Source organism: Ursus americanus, chromosome 30 (assembly GCF_024610735.1).
Source record: "Ursus americanus isolate L20-20 chromosome 30, mUrsAme1.1.p, whole genome shotgun sequence".
Classification (NCBI taxonomy): Eukaryota; Metazoa; Chordata; class Mammalia; order Carnivora; family Ursidae; genus Ursus; species Ursus americanus.
In genome coordinates, this window is record NC_142156.1 from 1,977,675 (window position 1) to 1,995,197 (window position 17,523).

General features: G+C 55.5%; 1 protein-coding gene across 1 annotated transcript in view; it reads left to right on the forward strand.

Moving 5' to 3' along the window:
* MYO18B (myosin XVIIIB) overlaps positions 1-17,523 on the forward strand; it is a gene marked incomplete at its 5' end in the record, with an annotated part of 232,250 nt that overhangs the window by 57,863 nt on the left and 156,864 nt on the right. Inside the window, 5 exons of the mRNA XM_045791207.2 lie at positions 1,378-1,525; positions 8,697-8,856; positions 11,677-11,860; positions 12,650-12,872; positions 16,281-16,390. Coding sequence (XP_045647163.2) covers positions 1,378-1,525; positions 8,697-8,856; positions 11,677-11,860; positions 12,650-12,872; positions 16,281-16,390 — 825 coding nt within the window. The remainder of the gene's footprint in view (positions 1-1,377; positions 1,526-8,696; positions 8,857-11,676; positions 11,861-12,649; positions 12,873-16,280; positions 16,391-17,523) is intronic.

Here is a 17,523-nt window from a genome sequence, read left to right on the forward strand (position 1 = left end):
CCCGGAGCACCTGGCAGGGTGCTTGGCCTGCAGGACACATGTTTCTCCTGCCATGTGATACCCCAGGCTGCCACTTTTCTCATTCTTTGTCTCCTGTTGGCCACCCGTGGCCTTCTCTTCCAAGCCCTCTCTTGGCTCCTAGTGGCCTGCACCTGTCCCTGCAAAGCTGCCTTGTCCGTGAGCCCTGCCGGTCACTGCCTGTTTATGCTTCCCGTTGGCACCTCTTGGGCTGACTCCCCCTCCCTGTCATGCTTCCTGAGCTGGAAGAGGCAGATCTGAAGGGATGACCCGGGCAATGCGAGGAGGGAGGGGCCACGGGGTCCCCAGGATGCCTGGGGAAGTGGCTGGGAATAGCTACCTGCGGGGGATGGGCTGGCTGTCAATTTCAACCCCATAAAGAAAGGCAAGGTGAAGGCTCAGGAGATCTGGGATCTGGTCCCCGTTCTGCCCCTGTGCCTCTCTATGAGACCCTGGATGTGTCCCTTTTCCTCTTGGGGCCTCTGAAGGGGTTGGACCAATATTTCCCACTTAGGGTGCCCAACTGTCCTGGGTTGCCAGGGACTTGCTGGCTTCAGCACTGAAATCCTCATGTCCTGGGAAGTCCCTGAGTCCCAGTCGCCAAGGGACAGCTGGTCACCCCATGTATCACACACATTTCCTCCAGAACCACTTGGCATCATTTTTGGTGATGCCAACTCATTGTGGGCCCTCCGACGAACCGTTTAGCTTCTCCAGGCCTCTCTGTTCCCAGAAACGAAACTTCAGAGTTACTTAGCTGGTTTCCGAACCTCATGGCTAGATTTCACATTCCGTGCCTAGATTTCAAATTCTGTGCCTGCGCTATTGAACCAAGTTCCCCTTCTCCTCTAGAACATTCTTTTGCCCCCCCATCTTACGATTTTAGTTTAAAAAAAACCAGACTTCTAAGAAGCGATGCAGATGGAATTAATCCTTTGATGTTTAGCTGTGCACAAATGCTCTTCGCCGCCTGCGTGCATCTCAAGTGTGTAATTTACAGAGTGCTTTCCCTTGTGAATTCCCCACTGCAGCCCTCTGAGGAAGGAAGGTATGGTCGTCTCCATTTACATGAAAGGAAACGAGGCTCCAAGGCTCCGAGTGGGGCAGTCCGTTACCCAAGGTCACACAGGAAGTGAGGACAGAGGCTGATTCGGACCTCCTGAAACGGAGGGGTTGTTAACAGTTTTGGGGTTACCACACTGGGACTCTGGGGGTGTGTGGGGGCATGGCTCCGGGCTGGCACGTCTGAGTTGTGATGCCAGGGACTCGGACGCCCCGACTCCCAGAGCTAGGAAGGGAAGCCCAGGACCAGCCTCCGTCGGGGATCAGGCTCCACAGTGATCCTGGATTTTCTGCCAGGTCCGCTTACCGGCCGTTGGAGGTGCTGAGGACGCCAGGGGACTTTTCTGGCTCTTGGATGAGGAGGTCTGGGTGGAGGGCTCCAGTGACGGCGTGGTGCTCAAGCGTCTCTGTGCGGCCTTTGAAAAGAAAGGGGCTGGGACCGAAGGTAAGAGAGTCGGGGTGAAGGACGAAGGGAGAAGGGTGCTTAGTCCAGCCTGGGAGTTGGAATCTGTTCTTGTCTGCAGCAGAGAAAGCCCTGATAAGGCCTGCACAAGGTGAGGGGAGGTCTGAGTGGACGGATGTCTGTGCATATGCCTGTGTGTGCTTTCATTCATTTATCAATGAACCAAATTTATCAGTCAATTTAATCAATCAATAATCAATCATTTATCAATCATCGATCAATCATTTATCGATCAATGATCAGTGTAGTCAACAAATGCATTGACTGGCTACTGTGTGCCAGGCACCGTGCTATGCAGTGGCGAGCCAGCTGGATGTGGCCCACGTGCTCATCGGGGGAGGACGCTGGAGGCGAGAGTGTAGACAAGCTAACAGAGGAGCCTGTCCGTGTTTGACCCTAAGATGACAGACCCTGGCGCTTGATGGTGTGTGTCAGGCAGACTGAATTCCTCTGGGAGCCAAGGCATCTGGGGGAGAGGGGCTCAGGCAAATGTCCCAAAGAAGGGGAGACACGGAGCAGGACAGCAAAGTTGGAGGTGTTGTCTGGGCTCAGACCGCTGGAGGTCCACTGGTGGGCCACATGAAAAAACATTTGTCTCAACCCTAGAGCTCCGAGAAGCCGTGAAGGGTTCTAGGCAGCAGGAGGTATGGTCAGATTCACGTTCTGGAAAGTTCCTACAGGCGGCGGTGTGGAAGGTGGTCGGGGAGTTGACGGGGGGGGGGGGCGGACTCTGGGAGCGTGCACCCACAGCTCCTGGCGATGGGCTGAATTGGGGGGAGAGGAGAGATGGAGACATCTGCATGGAACCACGAGGTCGGAGGTCCTGGGCTTTGGCTTCATTCAGCTCCCAGTTCAAGTCCGGCTATCCGTGCTTCACCAATGGAAACTCTGGGCAAACCTCGAATAGCCCCAGGTGGAGTGCTTGCACAATGAGGATGGGGGGGCTGCCTTTCTCCAGGATTTCTGGACAATGATTAGGTGAGAAATGTATCGGCTTTGTAACCGGCCGCGAGTGTCGTGAGCACTGATCGATGAGCCCAGGGCTGTTGATGGCGATGAAGAAGGCGTTCCCCGTCAGCTAACGGGGTCGGAGGAATGCCGTCCATTCTTCACACCGGGCTCAGAGCTTCATGTATGCTGTGCAGTCGAATTCGGTCACCAGTCTGGTGATTGGTATTCTTACCCCGCAAGATGAGGACGTGGAACTCCAGAGAGATGCTTGTAGAGAGGTCTAAGGTCACCCAGATGGCGTCGGCAGGCAGACGCAAAACAATCTCTTGGGATCCTGCCCCCACCCCCAATTCCACCCAGATGCCCTCAGGCTTCTATGGAGGCCGATTGGCCTTGAGATCTTCCAGGACCGCCCCTGGTGTGGCTCATTCATTCAGCTGCGTTTACGGAGCACTGAGCACGTGGCAGCCGCTGTCCTGGGGCCAGGAGACACAGCCCCAAACACGACAAGTATCTCCGCCTCCATGGGGCTGACATTCTAGCAGAGGAGACGGCTGATAAGGCGAAGAAATCGGTAAGAAGGTTGAGGGCCACGGTTCTGATTGAGATCACTCAGGGGGTCCAGGTTGGTAGAGACGATGGCCCAGCGTTCAGCCCCGGACATTCCAATGTCAAGGCCCGGGGATAAGGCCAGTGACCAGGAAATGCAACCGAGGAGGGGCGGCCAGGAAGTAGGAAGGAAGCCACAGGCGGAGGGAGGGGACCGGCCTCCCTGACCGCGCAGGTGAGGTGTGGCTGAGAAGAGTGTCATTTCAATGGAGTATTTGGGGCAAATGTCTGCCTGGAGTAGTTCACGGGAAACTGGGAGAGGAGTTGGGGAAAGACGTGTGACAGCTCTCTTTGCCGCTGTCCGCTGGGCTGGTGATGGCAAAAGCCTGTACCCCAAAGGGACCCGCCGAGGCCTCTGTCCGGGGCGTTCACGGAGCCTTCCTGCACTCACATCAGCACCAGATTTTCTGAGCGGAAGCAGCGGCAGCATCCGAGGGCTCCGGGTGCTCTCCCTGGCGCAGGCTCAGGGCACCGGTCCCCAAGTGAGCCCCAGAGGATTTGGCCCTGCAGTGGCTGGCCCAGGGCCGACTTTGCCAGGCACAATGCTTTTAGGGTTCCGTGCAGCTGTTTTAATTTCTGCTAAAAACAGAAAAAAAATGAACTTTCAGGTCAAATACGATATGTATATGTATGTGTGTATATATGTACATGCATGTGTATGTTTCCATGTATGTATGCATGTATGTTCTGGGCTGACTTGTATCCCACCTCAAATCCACCTGTGACAGTCCTGGTGCCTCCAGGAGTTCAGAATGTGACTGCGTTAGCTGTATTTAGAGAGAGGATCTTTAGAACGGTCATTAATGTCAGGCCAGGTCATTGCGGTGCGTCCTAATTTCATACGACTGGTGTCCTTATAAGAAGACATCAGGACTCAGATGTGCACAGAGCAAAAAGGCAGGGAGAAGACAGCCAGCTCCAAGCCCAGGAGAGAGGCATCACAGGAAACCAACCCTGCCCGCACCTTGACCTTGGACTTGCAGCCTCCAGAACTTTAAGAAAATACATTTCTGTTGTTTAAGCCCCCCAACCCAGCTATGGTACCCCCAGTGATGGCAACCGTAGCAGACTGATAGAGTGTGCTTATGTATTATTAATATCATTTGCCTGGATACCAACATCATCATGAAATAGAACTTTCCACACATTCGTGTTTTAACGGAAGAAGGGGCCCATGAAGGTAGAAGGGCCAGGGGCCCAGGCAGGCCACGATGTAGCCCCGGACTGCCCTCACTCTGCAGGGTCCTCGTGCTTGACTGGCTCCTGGCCACGATCACCTCTGTTCTCCCAAGGTCACTTCTGTTCTCTGAAATACATTTGCCTCTTGGCCAGCTGGTGAATGGGGATGGAGGGGCAGAGAGAATGGCTCTTAGTGGAGCCCTTAGTCTGAGCCCCGGATTGTGGGTTCTAGTATGCCCCACGCACGGCGGGGTCCCTGAGGCCTCGGAGAAGCCAGGTGGCTTATCAGCCCTGGAGGCACCTGAGAACAGAGCCAATGCTGAGCCTGGGAGGCATCTCTGCAAACGCCACGCAGACCCTCCACCCTTCTCCGGACTCTGAACGTGGCCCCTGTATTCAGAGCATGACCCCAGGGCATGGGAGTGGTTTTATGGGGTAGAGGAAGAACGTCCCTCAGATCCACAGAAAGCCAGGAGACAGAGCTGTGAAAAGCTCACGCAGGCTTTGGGCCCCAGAGATCTGGGCTGATCCCAGCCCCACTGCTTAAGTGCAAGGCGCGCTGCTTCTGGGACGTCACCTCCCTGTCTGTAAAATGGTCATAATGGTCTCAAGGAGTTCGTGTGAGGACGGATGAGCTAATGTGAGCACAGCATGTCTAAGTCCTCCTCCCTCACCTTTTTGCTCAGAGAACCTCCGGACCCCTGTCTGAAGCTGTCCCCTCTGCAGCCCCGTGGACCCATCCCGACTCCCTGGTTATTTCCTTCAGGGGCCTCTCCGGGCTCTGGAATGTTTGGGTATCCGCTTGCCTCTCCTCTGTCCCCCGACTGCCCCGTGTGACCGTGGAAGTCTCCGGGCATGCCTGTCTTGTTCTCTGCTGTCTCCCCTGTGCCTGGGACACAGCCGGGCCTCCATGGACGTCTGCCATTTGCCCTTCCTCTCTCCTCCCTCGCTCTGTTCCAGTCACTGTTCCAGTCACACTGCTCTCTGGGCTGCTCTTCAAAGCCGCCAAGCACACTCCCACCTCTGGGCCCTCGCACTGGCAGTTCCCTCTGCCTGGAAAGCTCTTCCACTGTATTTGTGCGTGACCGGCTCCCTCACTTCCTTTGGGTCTCAGGGGCCTGCCTGACCACCTTGTGAAAAATAATGACTTCTGCCGGCCCACACCCTGTTCTTCCTTCCCCTGCTTTTCCCGTCTCCCCTGCAGCCCTCACGCTGGTGTCACACATGTGTCCTACGGGAACGTCTGCTCGTGAGGGCGGGGGCTGGCTGCTCCCCTCCCCTCCGCCCCACAGTGGAGCTGGCCTGGAAAAGACTCCAATGCATCCTTGACACAGAATAGATAAATATGGGGAAAACCCCTGCTCCAGAATCAGATGACATGGGTTTCTCGAACGGGATGTTTTCTGGATCCTGACTTTCAGGCAAACGACACAGAGGAGGATCCGGAAGAGAGGCGTCATGGAGGGCGTGGTTGGGGCAGGAGGGGATCGGGCGAGATCTGCGGCCCCCTCTTCTCCTCCCGTGAGGCCCTCCTGCCAATCCCAGACACCCCGAGCACGGTGCTCTGACACTGCCTGTTCCCAGGAAAGAGACTGTGTATCCTTTGTCCTGGCCCAACAGAGACAGACCCATGAATTCAGATTTTTTTGGTTAAAAAAAAAAAAAAAGATGTTTTTCTCTCGGGCTTTCTGGTTAGCTCTGAGTTAATGAGAATGTTCAATCAGGCGGAACACGAGGGGCTTTCTGGCTCACCCAGCATTTGCTGTTACCCTCTCCGCTAAGTGTTTTTGCTGGGCCGGCGGGCAGCTCCCGTGGGGCCCAGGCCCAGCAGACTGTCAGCGGCAGGCATTTGGCACGCACATGTGGAGGGCGGTTGTCGGGGGCTCAGGGGCCCCAGAGCCCCTATCCCAGTCTGGGGGGGTCAGGCTCCTGGGAGAGGTGATGGTGCAGAGCTACGAGAGAGGTCTCCTGGGTCAGGGTCTGTCTTCGAGCCGTTTCCATGGGGCTCCTGAGAGCAAACGCGGCCCTTGAAATGCTTGGATGAACAAAACTGCGGTTGAAACCACCTGCCAAAGAAAGGGGAGCGTGAGAGGGCCGAGCAGAGCCCCTGGGAGCCTGGGAGTGGTCTCCCGGGGCTGTTCCTGGGAAATGGGATGGCTCCATGTACCAGGCTGCCACAGGGGATGAACACAGGCTTGGGGTCGGCAGACCTGGGTCCTCATCCTGGCTCGGTCCCTGTGTGCTAGGCCACTTCGGCCAAGCGGGCTCATCTCCGAACCTCAGTGTCACCTTCTAGAAACCCAGCCCCGTGGTGCTCACTTCACAGACCAGAGTGGGATCGAGTGACCTCGTGCATGGCCGTGTGTCTGGCAGAGGCTGGCTGGGGCTTGGCCCACGTGGACGTCCTTTCTTCTCTCTTGCCTTTGGTCTCCCCTCCCCCAGTGCTCTTGGGGTCCTCATTCAGAGCCCAGCTCTGTGCTGGCTGTGAGACATAATGATGCGTGAGCATGGTCACTGCATTCAAGCCGCTTCCAATCCAGTGCAGGGAGGCGGCCATGCAGACAGATACTGCGGACATTGTGCAGGCAGCGTGGACGGAGGAGCCAGGTGGCCGCTTTGTCACCTTGCTTTTGTTGGAAGGTGGGCCCTTGAGGTCGGGGACTGCAGGCTCCGAAGGCCTCATGGAAGCGCTGGATGAAGGGATACTTTACTTCACTAGAAGTGTCCCTTGCTGGTAACTTCGGTCAGCCCTGTGTATTGACCGCAAAGGACCTCCAAGAAACCACACACAGGGCAGGATGCATGTCCCTCACGCATCGGAAGCCGCAGACTCCCAGTCGGTGTTTGCTGCGTACGGAGTTCCAGGAAACGCGGCTTTCTGGTTTCCTCGCTCCCTGCAGCAGAGACGTGGCAAATTCGCGTTTGAGGGAAGGACTCAGGACTCTTGAACGTGCTGGTGCGTTGACAGTAGAAAGATGGGAACTCAGAAATTCAGAAGACAGACAAGAACCGAAACAATATTACAGCTCCTGGGAGTAATTAGTCTGGGGCCATACTCAGCCCGAGAACATCACTGCAAGTAGAGTGATACGGTTAATGACCAGGATTTATTCTTCTTTCCTTCCTTCCTTCCTTCCTTCCTTCCTTCCTTCCTTCCTTCCTTCCTTCCTTCCGCCCTTCTCCCTCCCTGCCTTCCTATTCCTCCCTCCCAACTCCCTCCCCCTTCCTCCCTCCCAACTCCCTCCACCCTCCCTTCTTTCCTTCCTTCCTTCCCTCCTCCCTCCCTCCCTTCCTCTTTTCCACAAGCACTTTCGGGACTCCATTCATGTACCAGGCACCGTGCTGGTGTTAGGAATACAGACATGAACGCTCTGTGGCTCCAGACCTGGCACAAGGTTGAAGGCAAGACAAGGCTGTGACACCCGCTAGGGTTTACTGAGTGACACCAAGGGCCGGGCACTATGCTAATGTATTTTATGCACATTATCTCCTTTAAGCTTGTGCCACCCCGGGAGGTGCGTATAGTTCACATTTTACAGAGGAAGAGACTGAGGGTCAGAGATGGAAGAGGCCTGGCCCCTGCCACGCAGTAGTAAGTGGTCATGTTAGGGTTTGAACACCGGCCTGCTCTCAAAGCTCCAAGCCCCTTCCTTTCTCCTGCCCCGTCCCTTGCAACCGAGTGCATGTCAGCATCTCCCAAGGGTGTGCTGTGCATTTCTTTCTTATTTATTTAACTTTTAAAAAATATTTTATTTATTTGAGAGAGAGAGAGAGAGAGCACATGAGCAGGGGGAAGGGCAGAGGGAGAAGCAGACTGCACTGAGCAGGGAGCCCGATGCAGGACTCGATCCCAGGACCCTGAGATCATGTCCTGAGCCAAAGGCAGACGCTTCACCGACTGAGCCACCCAGGCGCCCCTGTGCTGTGTGTTTATTTGGTTGGTACCATTCAAGATGATTTTCAGTGGCACACAAATATTTTCAAAATATTTAATGATGATGTATTTCCACGAGTATCCGAAAATGCAGCACGCACACCCAATCTGCCAGGCCACACTTCTGTATAAATGGATTTACCTGCTTATAAATGTTGGTCGATTTAAAGACAATATTGAGTCAGTAACAACCCAGGTGGTACGTGGGTATGGCAAAAAGTCGTGAAGGTCGTATGCACTGATGATATGTGGGGAAAACAGGAGCCCGGTGTTTAGGAAAACAAGGAGCAATCGATTCGATGCGGGAAATAATGTGCAGACATGCGTACAGAGGAGAGAGGTGGGCGCCCAGAACTGTTAGCTTTAGCTATCTGCAAACATACTGACGTGGGATAAGTGGGTTTTTGGTGATGCCGAACGATTGCGGCGTGTCCCCCCCACCCCTGCGCCCCAACACTCATGTGCTATGTCCGCTTTCAGGGACCCCCGCCCTTCGGTCCTGTGAGCAGCCCCTCCAGTTCGAGATCTTCCACCAGCTGGGACAGGACCCCGTGCGCTACGACCTCACGGGCTGGCTCCACAGAGCCAAGCCCAACCTCTCGGCCCTGGATGCCCCCCAGGTGCTACAGCAGTCAAAAAGGTGAGCCTGGCCAGGGATAGGGACCAGCCTCCCCACCGGGGCCCCGCCGTCCCAATCACTCCGTGACGGAGGGTCCGTCCAGCAGCCCCATGCCTCCCGATCTGATAGGTCCCTGGGGCCGGCGCAGCGCAAACGCCAAAAAGCCAAGACTTCTTACGTTGGCTGCTTGCCTTTCATTAAGTATCTGGGAGATGATGTGACTGGAACGATTTTATGGACATCCTAGAACTAGGGGGTCATAAAACGGAAGCGATAACGTTTTGTGGTGTTAAAAAAAAAAGCACACTGCCTTCCCTGACAGCTCTGCTGAGAAAGTGCTGGCAGCCAGTGTGGCTTGCGGGCCACAGTTACTGGAAAATGTTTCTGTGGCTGCGGGCACGTGCATGCCAGCAGGCATGCTGATACTCCCAGCTTCACTGCTAGAACCCTGCAGGGGCAGAGCTAGGACACCAGAGAGAAGCCAAGAGCACCAGGGAGGGGCTGGGGGGCATGGGAAGGGGGAGGAGACACTTACTGACCGCCTATGGCAGTGTGCCCGACGTCACGATAAATGCTCCGTGAGTATCTTGTTAATCCTTACAACGACACTGCCTCCTTAGCCCCATTTCACAGATGAGAAAACAGACGCCCCGGTCAGTGAAGTGGCCCTCCTTTGATCACACAGCAAAAAAGTGGCAGGACTGGGATTCCTTTGGGTCTACGTACGTGGTCCTTGCAGGAGTTCTCAGCACATGACGGTCCCAGTTGATAGGAAAGCCCGTATGCAGGAGGGTTCAAGGGCACACAGCTCCTGAAAGGAGCTCAGGCCGGGGAGTGGGGCCGAAGGAAGGTCCAGGGGGCGCAGAGGACAGACAGCATGGAGAGACAGGGGACCTGAGTCAAGTCCCAGCCCTGCCCCTCCTCACCTGGGTGACTGTGGGCAGTCACTTCCTCTCTCTTGGGTTGATTTGTTTGTCCGGCTTCCTTCACCATAGAGTAAGTGTGTGTTGGACCAGGCTGCAAGATCGGGTGAACGCTGCACAGCTTTGGAGTCAGAAAAATGCTCAACTTCTCCTTTTACCACTTTTAAGCTGCGTGACGCGGGCCTCAGTTTCACATTCGGAGAAGTGGGAATGACGGGGCCAGGCTTCCGTGTTTGCCATGAGGCTTTGGTGGCATAATGTAGCTGAGGGCTTATGACGGAGCCCGGTTCATAGCAGGCCCTCAACGCCCATCTGTGGCCTCATGCACCCTCTGGCTCTGACGGCCCGTGGCTCCAGTACCCTGGGCGAGAGGTGGAGGGGCAGGAAAGCGGGGAGGCCAAGCCTTGTTGACCCGCCGGCCTGGCGAGCGAGGGACACTCGGGGAAGAAGGGACAGTGTGTGTAAGGTCGTGGCCCGTGGGAGTTAAAGAACACGGCAGCTTTGAGGGTAAATTCCGTTAGGATGTCTTGCTTGCTTGAGAGCCAAATGTTGGTGATTTTTGAGAGCAAACGGTGCTGTTTTAAAAGGGTAGTTTCACCCCCAGGAGTGCCAGATTCACCACCAGATTCACCGCTGGTCTAACATTGCAGTTTCTGGGTGCCCCCCCCCGCCCCCCCCCCTCCGATCTCTCTGGGGACTTGCTTTGCCCATAGGCTTCCCTGGAGGCACCTATGCACAGGCAAGTTTCACTGCTTTGGTCCAACCTTTCCGTTCCATATGTGTCCAGCTGAGACCCAAAGCAGACGTGACCTGCCCAAGGGCATAGCTCCCACTGAAAACCACGAGTCAGATCTACCCACCAGAGCTGGGACAGTCCACACATGGGGGTCAAGGCTATGGGCATAGCCTCTTCCTCTTGTAGCAGGGGAGTGGTGCCCACCTCAGGGCCCTGACCTCTCCTCTCAGAGCTCCTGCTCCCTGGGGGGCTCCCCAAGATCCGCCCCAGCTTTTTATTTCTATACCAGTGTTGTCAAGCCATTGTGAATCTTTGCTCTCTGCCAGGCATTTAACCATTTTCAATACCTTTGGATGGTTTGGACGATGATCCTTAATAGTTTGGATAGTCTGGTGAGGCACAGAGGGAGGTAGAGAGTGTGGCTGCAGGGCTGAGGCTGCGGTGCGGCCTGGATTGCAGAGAGTGATGGAAATTGCCTGCAGGCTTTCACTGGAGGCGGAGGGGGCTGATGGGACCCGGGAGGCACAAGGCCTTCTCTGGGTCCCAGCTCCATCCAAGGGCACTGTAGGGTCTTCCCGGCCTTCTTCATCCTTATTGGCCCAAACAAGAAGGCAAGGCAGCTCAGATTTATGGGAGCAGACACTTATGGAGCCCTGGCTCTACAGCTGTGCATTACAGGAGTGCCGAGGGAAGGCCCTGACTGCCGCTGGGCATCAGGCCGGGCATTTCACTGATGCTATCTTGTAGGGCCAGAAACTGCCTCTTCAGCCTGTGAGTTGTTCATTCTCGCATGAACTGTATAGTATAAGCACCTGCTATGTGCCAGAGCTAGGGACCTACTATGTGCTGGACCTGTTCTAGGGAGAAACACAGTGGCTTTGCTCCCCAAGAAAGTGCAAGCTCCATGGGATTCCTGCAGGTCCATCAGTGATGACGATACCCACTAGGTCTTCTCGCTGCTCTTCCTGCTCGAAAATCAGGGGAGGGAGAGGCCTGGAGAAAGAAGCCGGGGTTTGCCACGAAGCAAAGTCTTGTCCGACAGAAGGGACTGCGGATTAAAGTGTGGCAGCTGGGAGGTGTGATTCAAGGGGAGGGTTCAGGAAGCACATTCACAAGAAGCAAGGTGGCCACCTTCCCCGTGAGCCCCTAAAGTCCCTCTCTCTTTCTCCTCCTACCTGCCAGGGAGGAGCTGAGGAGCCTGTTCCAGCCCCGGGCCAAGCTGCCCCCCGTGTGCCGGGCCGTGGCCGGCCTGGAGGGCACTTCCCAGCAGGCCCTGCAAAGGAGCTGCGCGGTGAGGAGGGCGTTTGCCAGCAGCTTTGCCGCCGTGAAGAGGAAAGCCCTGTGCTCCCAGATCAAGCTACAGATGGTGAGCGGGAGCCCCGTTCCCGCTGTGGCCTCCACTGCCCCGCTCCCCGCCCTCCTCCAGGATGAGTTATCAGCCCGCATCTCTCTCCCCTCCTCCCCAAGCCTGGAGGGCAGGTCTCGCCCTGCCCTCCACAGAGGAGGGAGCTGAGGCTCGGAGCAGCAAAGAAACCATCGTGTCCCTGATCTACCAAGTCCGAGGCCAAAGCCTGGCCTCCTCCGTGTTGCCTGAAGCAGCTTTGGGAAGTTCCCAGGATCCTTCAGTACCCTCTTGAGCAGGGGGACAAATATCACAGCCAAACCAGCCCCGCATGCCTTCCTCAGTCTCAAATGCCTCATTTTCAGCACAAGGCTCTCCCGGGGGGAGGGCAGCAGGATCTGGCACTGGCTGGAAGTAGGTCTCTGAGACACATCAATCCAGTAACAAATGAGAACGCTGGGATTGGTCAGTGGTCATGTCAGGCTGAGGCCAGAAGGTGGGGCATGGGAAGGGCAAGTTTTGAAAAAAATCTCAAAGCATATTATATAGGAAAAGCCTATAGGCTTGGGCCCTGGGTTCTAGCCTGCCTCCTATGACCCTGGCTAGCCCTCAGTCTCCCCTTCGGTCACGAGGGCTGTTATAAAGTTCCACTTTTGCTCTTGATTGTGAATCGGGTCATAGATAGGTGGCCCTTGGTATAGGACATGGGAACCCCCAGTGAGGCCCAGGCTAGACTGAGTGTACGTTCGGGGATCGTCCCTGTCCATCCCACCCCAGGGCAGCAGACCTTGACCCCGTCTCCTCTTGGTGCAGGATGCGTTGACCAGCGTGATCAGACGGTCTCAGTTACACTTTATCCACTGCCTTGTGCCGGGCCCTGCGGTGGAGAGCAGGGGCGGGCAGGGGTCTCTGACCCCACCGCAGCCCGGCGGAGATAAGTCGGGGACAGGCGGGCCTCTGCCCTTGGACATCCCGGCGCTGAGGGTGCAGCTTGCGGGGTCCCACATCCTGGAGGCACTGCGTCTACACAGGACAGGTAAGGGACAGCCAGGGAGCGAGCGCCTTGCCCGCCGGCCGGTAGCAACCAAGGGACAGGAACACCAGCCACGTGCCTAAGCTTTCCATGCAGCACCCCGTTTATTCTGTGAAATTATAAGGCCATGAAAGGGAAGCTAGGATTACAGATGGGAAAACGGAAACTCCAAGAGGTGGAAGGACATGCTCAAGGTCACGCAGCGGTTGGGGCAGGGCAGAGCCAAAGCCCGTCTTATCTCCTGAATGACGTGTGTGCTCCTGGAAAGCTAGGGCTGGGTCTGGCTCCCCTCCCTTTCAACAGCAGACGTCCAGGGAGCTTCTACCTTGGGGTGGAGAGTGGGATTCCCACGGTGAGCAATACCCTGGTTTTCAAGATGCCCAGCCTGGTTTGGGAGCTCAGGAGGGAGCACGTGATGGGGGCACACGTCGTCACCCGGGGATGCAGGAAGGATCAGATGTGTCGAGGAGGGAGCTCTGTGCTCTCCCTGGGGAGACGGGCAAACCTCTTCAGTGGGTCATGAGACAAAGTAAGCAGCTCGCCTCTGGGAGTTGGAATGTGAAGCAGACAGATCAGCATATGCAAAGGCCCAGAGGCAGGGAAGAGCCTGGATTTCCGGGGACTGGGGTTCAAGGTGGGCAGGGCAGTTGTGGCTGATGAGGTGGGCAATCTGCCTTTGGAAGTTGGCTTTCAGCGGGTCGGGCGATCCGGGGGCGGCCGGGGGAAGACGGGCGTTGAATTGGAGGAATGAAGTCTTTAGGTCTATATTTTAGAAAGCAAGCACGAGCCCGAGATTTCCATATACCTCATCTCAGGAACTGAGTTCGCTCTGAATCCTTCTGGTTCTTCTCTGCCTCTCGGACCCCAGAGGCCACCGCGCGGATTCCCCTCCCTGACATTCGCAAAGGCTCGGGCACGGTCATTGTCTCCGCAGAGGATGGGGTGGCGGGGGCTGGCGGGGAGGCTGGCGAGGTGGGCACCTGTTCATTGAACTTCTCTGTGGTCACCGACACCCGGCTTGTGGCCGTGGCCCTGTCTCCTCCCACCGCATTAATAGCCAGCCCCCGGAGCACCAGATATTGGACAGAGAAGCTGGAAGCAGCTGGAAGCAAAGAAGAGACCCTCACTTCTCTGAGCGTCTCATTGATTTTTCCTCCACAACCACAGGCGAGGGGTGACAGATAATGTCACAGGGGAAGAGCAGAGTGGTCACAGTGGTGGCCGATCGATTCTGCCCTGCCGGCTGGCTGGCGGGAGGCTCTGGGCCTTTGCAGATACTCTGGGCTACCCGTTCGAACCCCTGTGGGCGTGCCTGGGTCAGCGGTCCCCATCCTCGGCCTCGGGTCCTCACCGCGGTGTCAGCCCTCTGTGTGCCCCGTGCAGTCAGCCTGGGGCAGGATGAAGTTTTCCAACCAAGTAAAGATTGGATGTCTCATGATAGAACTCTCCACTTTCTGCCTCCCAGGCCTGGTCAGTTCCTCACTTTTTTTCTGTGCCAAGTGGCTCCTGTCTCTCTTTCACCATATAAGAAATACCTAAGTGTGCACGTAGATACACACGCCTATCCAAATACGATTTTGACTTTGTGCACATCTCAGGCATCCGTGCGTATACCCACATGCATGCATAACACACACTTGTGCAGGCAGGGTATTGAGGGTCTATGCTGTGCTGGCACTGGGGCAAGACATGAACTCACTGACGTCGTTCTTACCGAGCCCTTGGCACAGCGCCTGGCCAATAGCAAATGCGCGGGAAACATTACACATTGCGCAGCCTGGTGGGCGTGGCTCAGACCCTGGAGCCGGGCAGCCTGGGCTTGGCTGTGACCAACACCTGGCAAGCCCCTCGATCACGCCTCTCTTTCCTCTGCCCTAATAGCTCAGGTCTCAGGGAGCTGATGAGCCTTTGGATGAATTAGTAAGAGACTAAGAGTTGCCCGGATGTGAGAAAACCTCAATGCATGTTAGCATCTTATATACGTCAATCATCACATCATACACATCAGTCCTTACGCACATCAGTCCTTATAGTGACCCCGTGACCAGATCCTGTTATGTTCACCTGACAAGTGAAGAACTCGAATCTCAAAGAAATGGGGTCGTTCTTGATGGCTCAGCGGGCCAAGAAGGGCAGAAATGGGATGGGAGCCCAGACCAGTCTGACCTGAAAGGGCATGCGTGTAACCTCCCAGCCCCCGTCTCTGTGTGGTCAGTGTCCTGGGAACCTGGCCTAAGACTTCTTCCCCCAGGGAGGCTTCCTGGATTCAGCCCACGAACCCAGCACCATCACTCTGCCTCATGGTTCGTGCATTTGGCTTCTTGTGAAGTCTCACAGCAGAGTCAGATTTTACCAGACCTTCCACACCTTCTCCCATCCAGCCATTGGAGGGGTCTTTTTGAGCCGACTGAAGGTCTACCATGCCCCTTGCATCCAGGACCAAGTCCACACCTTGAGGTTTGGAATTTGACTTCGAGTTCCTTTGGGATCTGGTCCCTGCTTGTCTCTGACCTCGTTGTTGGCTACTTTCCACTGGTCTAGTTACAGTTACCGTCCGGGTCTGAATCCCAGCTGGGGGAGTTACGATCCATGCCGCTTTGGCCTAGGTGACTTGAACTCTCTGGGCCTCAATGTCCACATCTATAAAATGGGTCCCATGATGGAGGCCCCTGAGTGTCTAGAACACGAGGAAGTTGTAAACCTAGTGTCTTGTGCCCAGAAGCGCTCGGTCAGTGCTGGTTTCTGCTGTGACTAAGGAGCCAGCCTTGGGTTTCCCCTCTCTGGCCCCCTCTGCCGCGACATCCCTTCCACACCCAATCCTGTGGCAAACTCTAACAGCTCCTTCAGAGGCCGGCTCTAATGTCACCTTCTCTTGGGAGCGTTCCAGATGCTTCTGCCTACTTTTCACACAGAAGGGTGTGCCTCTGTCCATCCTACATGCTAGATTTTTAAAAACCCTTTGAAAATATCCAGTGCAGCATTTCCCCCATGTAGCCTGTGGATGGTCATAAATGTTGGGCCAAAAAAAATTTTTCCCACGGTCAAACACGTTTTAAGCAAAGCCCATGAGGCATCTTCTCTGCAGTGGTCCAAGGAGACTTTCGGCATCGATGTTGGCACTCGGTGTGACCCGCCAGAGGACAGATGAGAGTGCTGCTTTTTCAAATGTTCAGTGGAGCATTTTATAGGGTTTGCGTTCTCAGGAACACGTTTGGGAAATGCCGATCAAACCCAATCTTTTAAGTTGACAAGTGGGGAAACTGAGGCCCCAAGATGTGAGTCCACCCAGCAAGTTCGCTGCCAGGCTTGCAGCAGGGCAAGGGGCTGCCTGCTGCCCTGGGCTGGTGTTCTCACTTGGACTCATTGTTCTTCTGTTTGTTCTGGCCCCGCCCCTGCCTCCCCTCCCCCCAGGCTACGCCGACCACTTGGGCCTCGCTCAGTTCCGCCGGCGATTCCAGGTGCTGGACCCTCTCCTCATGAAGAAGCTCATGTTGGCCTCCGAGGGAGTAGATGAGAGGAAGGTATGTGGGACAAGAGGGGGTGGAGGCCCTGTGTGCTTCTGTTCCAGAGGGGATTGCCCTGGAGGGCATCTGGACCAGTGGGGATGGGAGATCCGGGCCTCGGGGCCAAAGGTGAGGGTGGTATGAGGTTTGTCTCAGACTCCTGCTCCAGACTGCACCCCCTGAACTGTCACTTAGAAATGACCCCCTGAAACCCTGAGTGAGGGAGTGTGGGAGAAAATATTAGGGCCATGAGAAGAGCGTGTGCCCCCTAGAAGGGCCCCAGCCAGATGAAAAGCCACCGTTTCCAAAAGGAATTCTACTCAGCACCAGCACCCCAGGGTAGTCTGTGAAAAGAGAGCTTCAGAGTCCCCAGTGTTCGGGAAGTATTTCACCCCAGAGCCCCCGTCTTAGAAAATCACCATGAATGCTGCCTCAGGGCCTTTGCACTAGCTGTTCCCTCTGCCTGGAGCGCTCCTCCCTAATTTTTGCATGGCTGGTGTCATCTTGCTATTCAGATGCTGGCTCAGAGCTCCTCCCATCATCCTGTTCTAATGTGTGTGCACTTCCCTTCTCTGAAATGATGTACATTGCTTATGCGTTGGTTTTCTGGCTTACAGCAAAAGGGCTCAGTAAATTGTCCATTGAATGAATGAATGAATGAATGAATGAATGGATACAAATGCCTAACCTTGTATTTCTGCCCCCATGTGTCTCCTTCCTCCAACTTCACCATAAACTCCTATGGCTGGAACCTTGTCTTATACTAGTGTCAGACCATTGATAGGTATTTCTGCTGAGAATGGCCACTGGTCTATTGATGATCACAGAGCCCTTTAGAATTTGCAAAGCCCTGCATCCTCCCCACAGCCCTGCAAACCGAGAGCCATTGCATCCCTCTTCCAGATGAGAAAACAGAAGCTCAGGGAAATGGCCTGAGGTCATTTCTCCTGAGGCCACACAGCCGAGCATTTGTGGGTTTTGTCCGTGAACTCGAGTTTATTGCTTCCAGGAAGGGCAGCTGAGAAAGCGGGGCTCCAGGGTCAAACAGAGCTGCGGTTGGTTCCCGGCTGGGGGCGCATGAATGTAAGCAAGTTATGGCATCTTACTGCCTCAATCTTCTCCTCTGTAAAGTGGGCATGACAATAACGCCT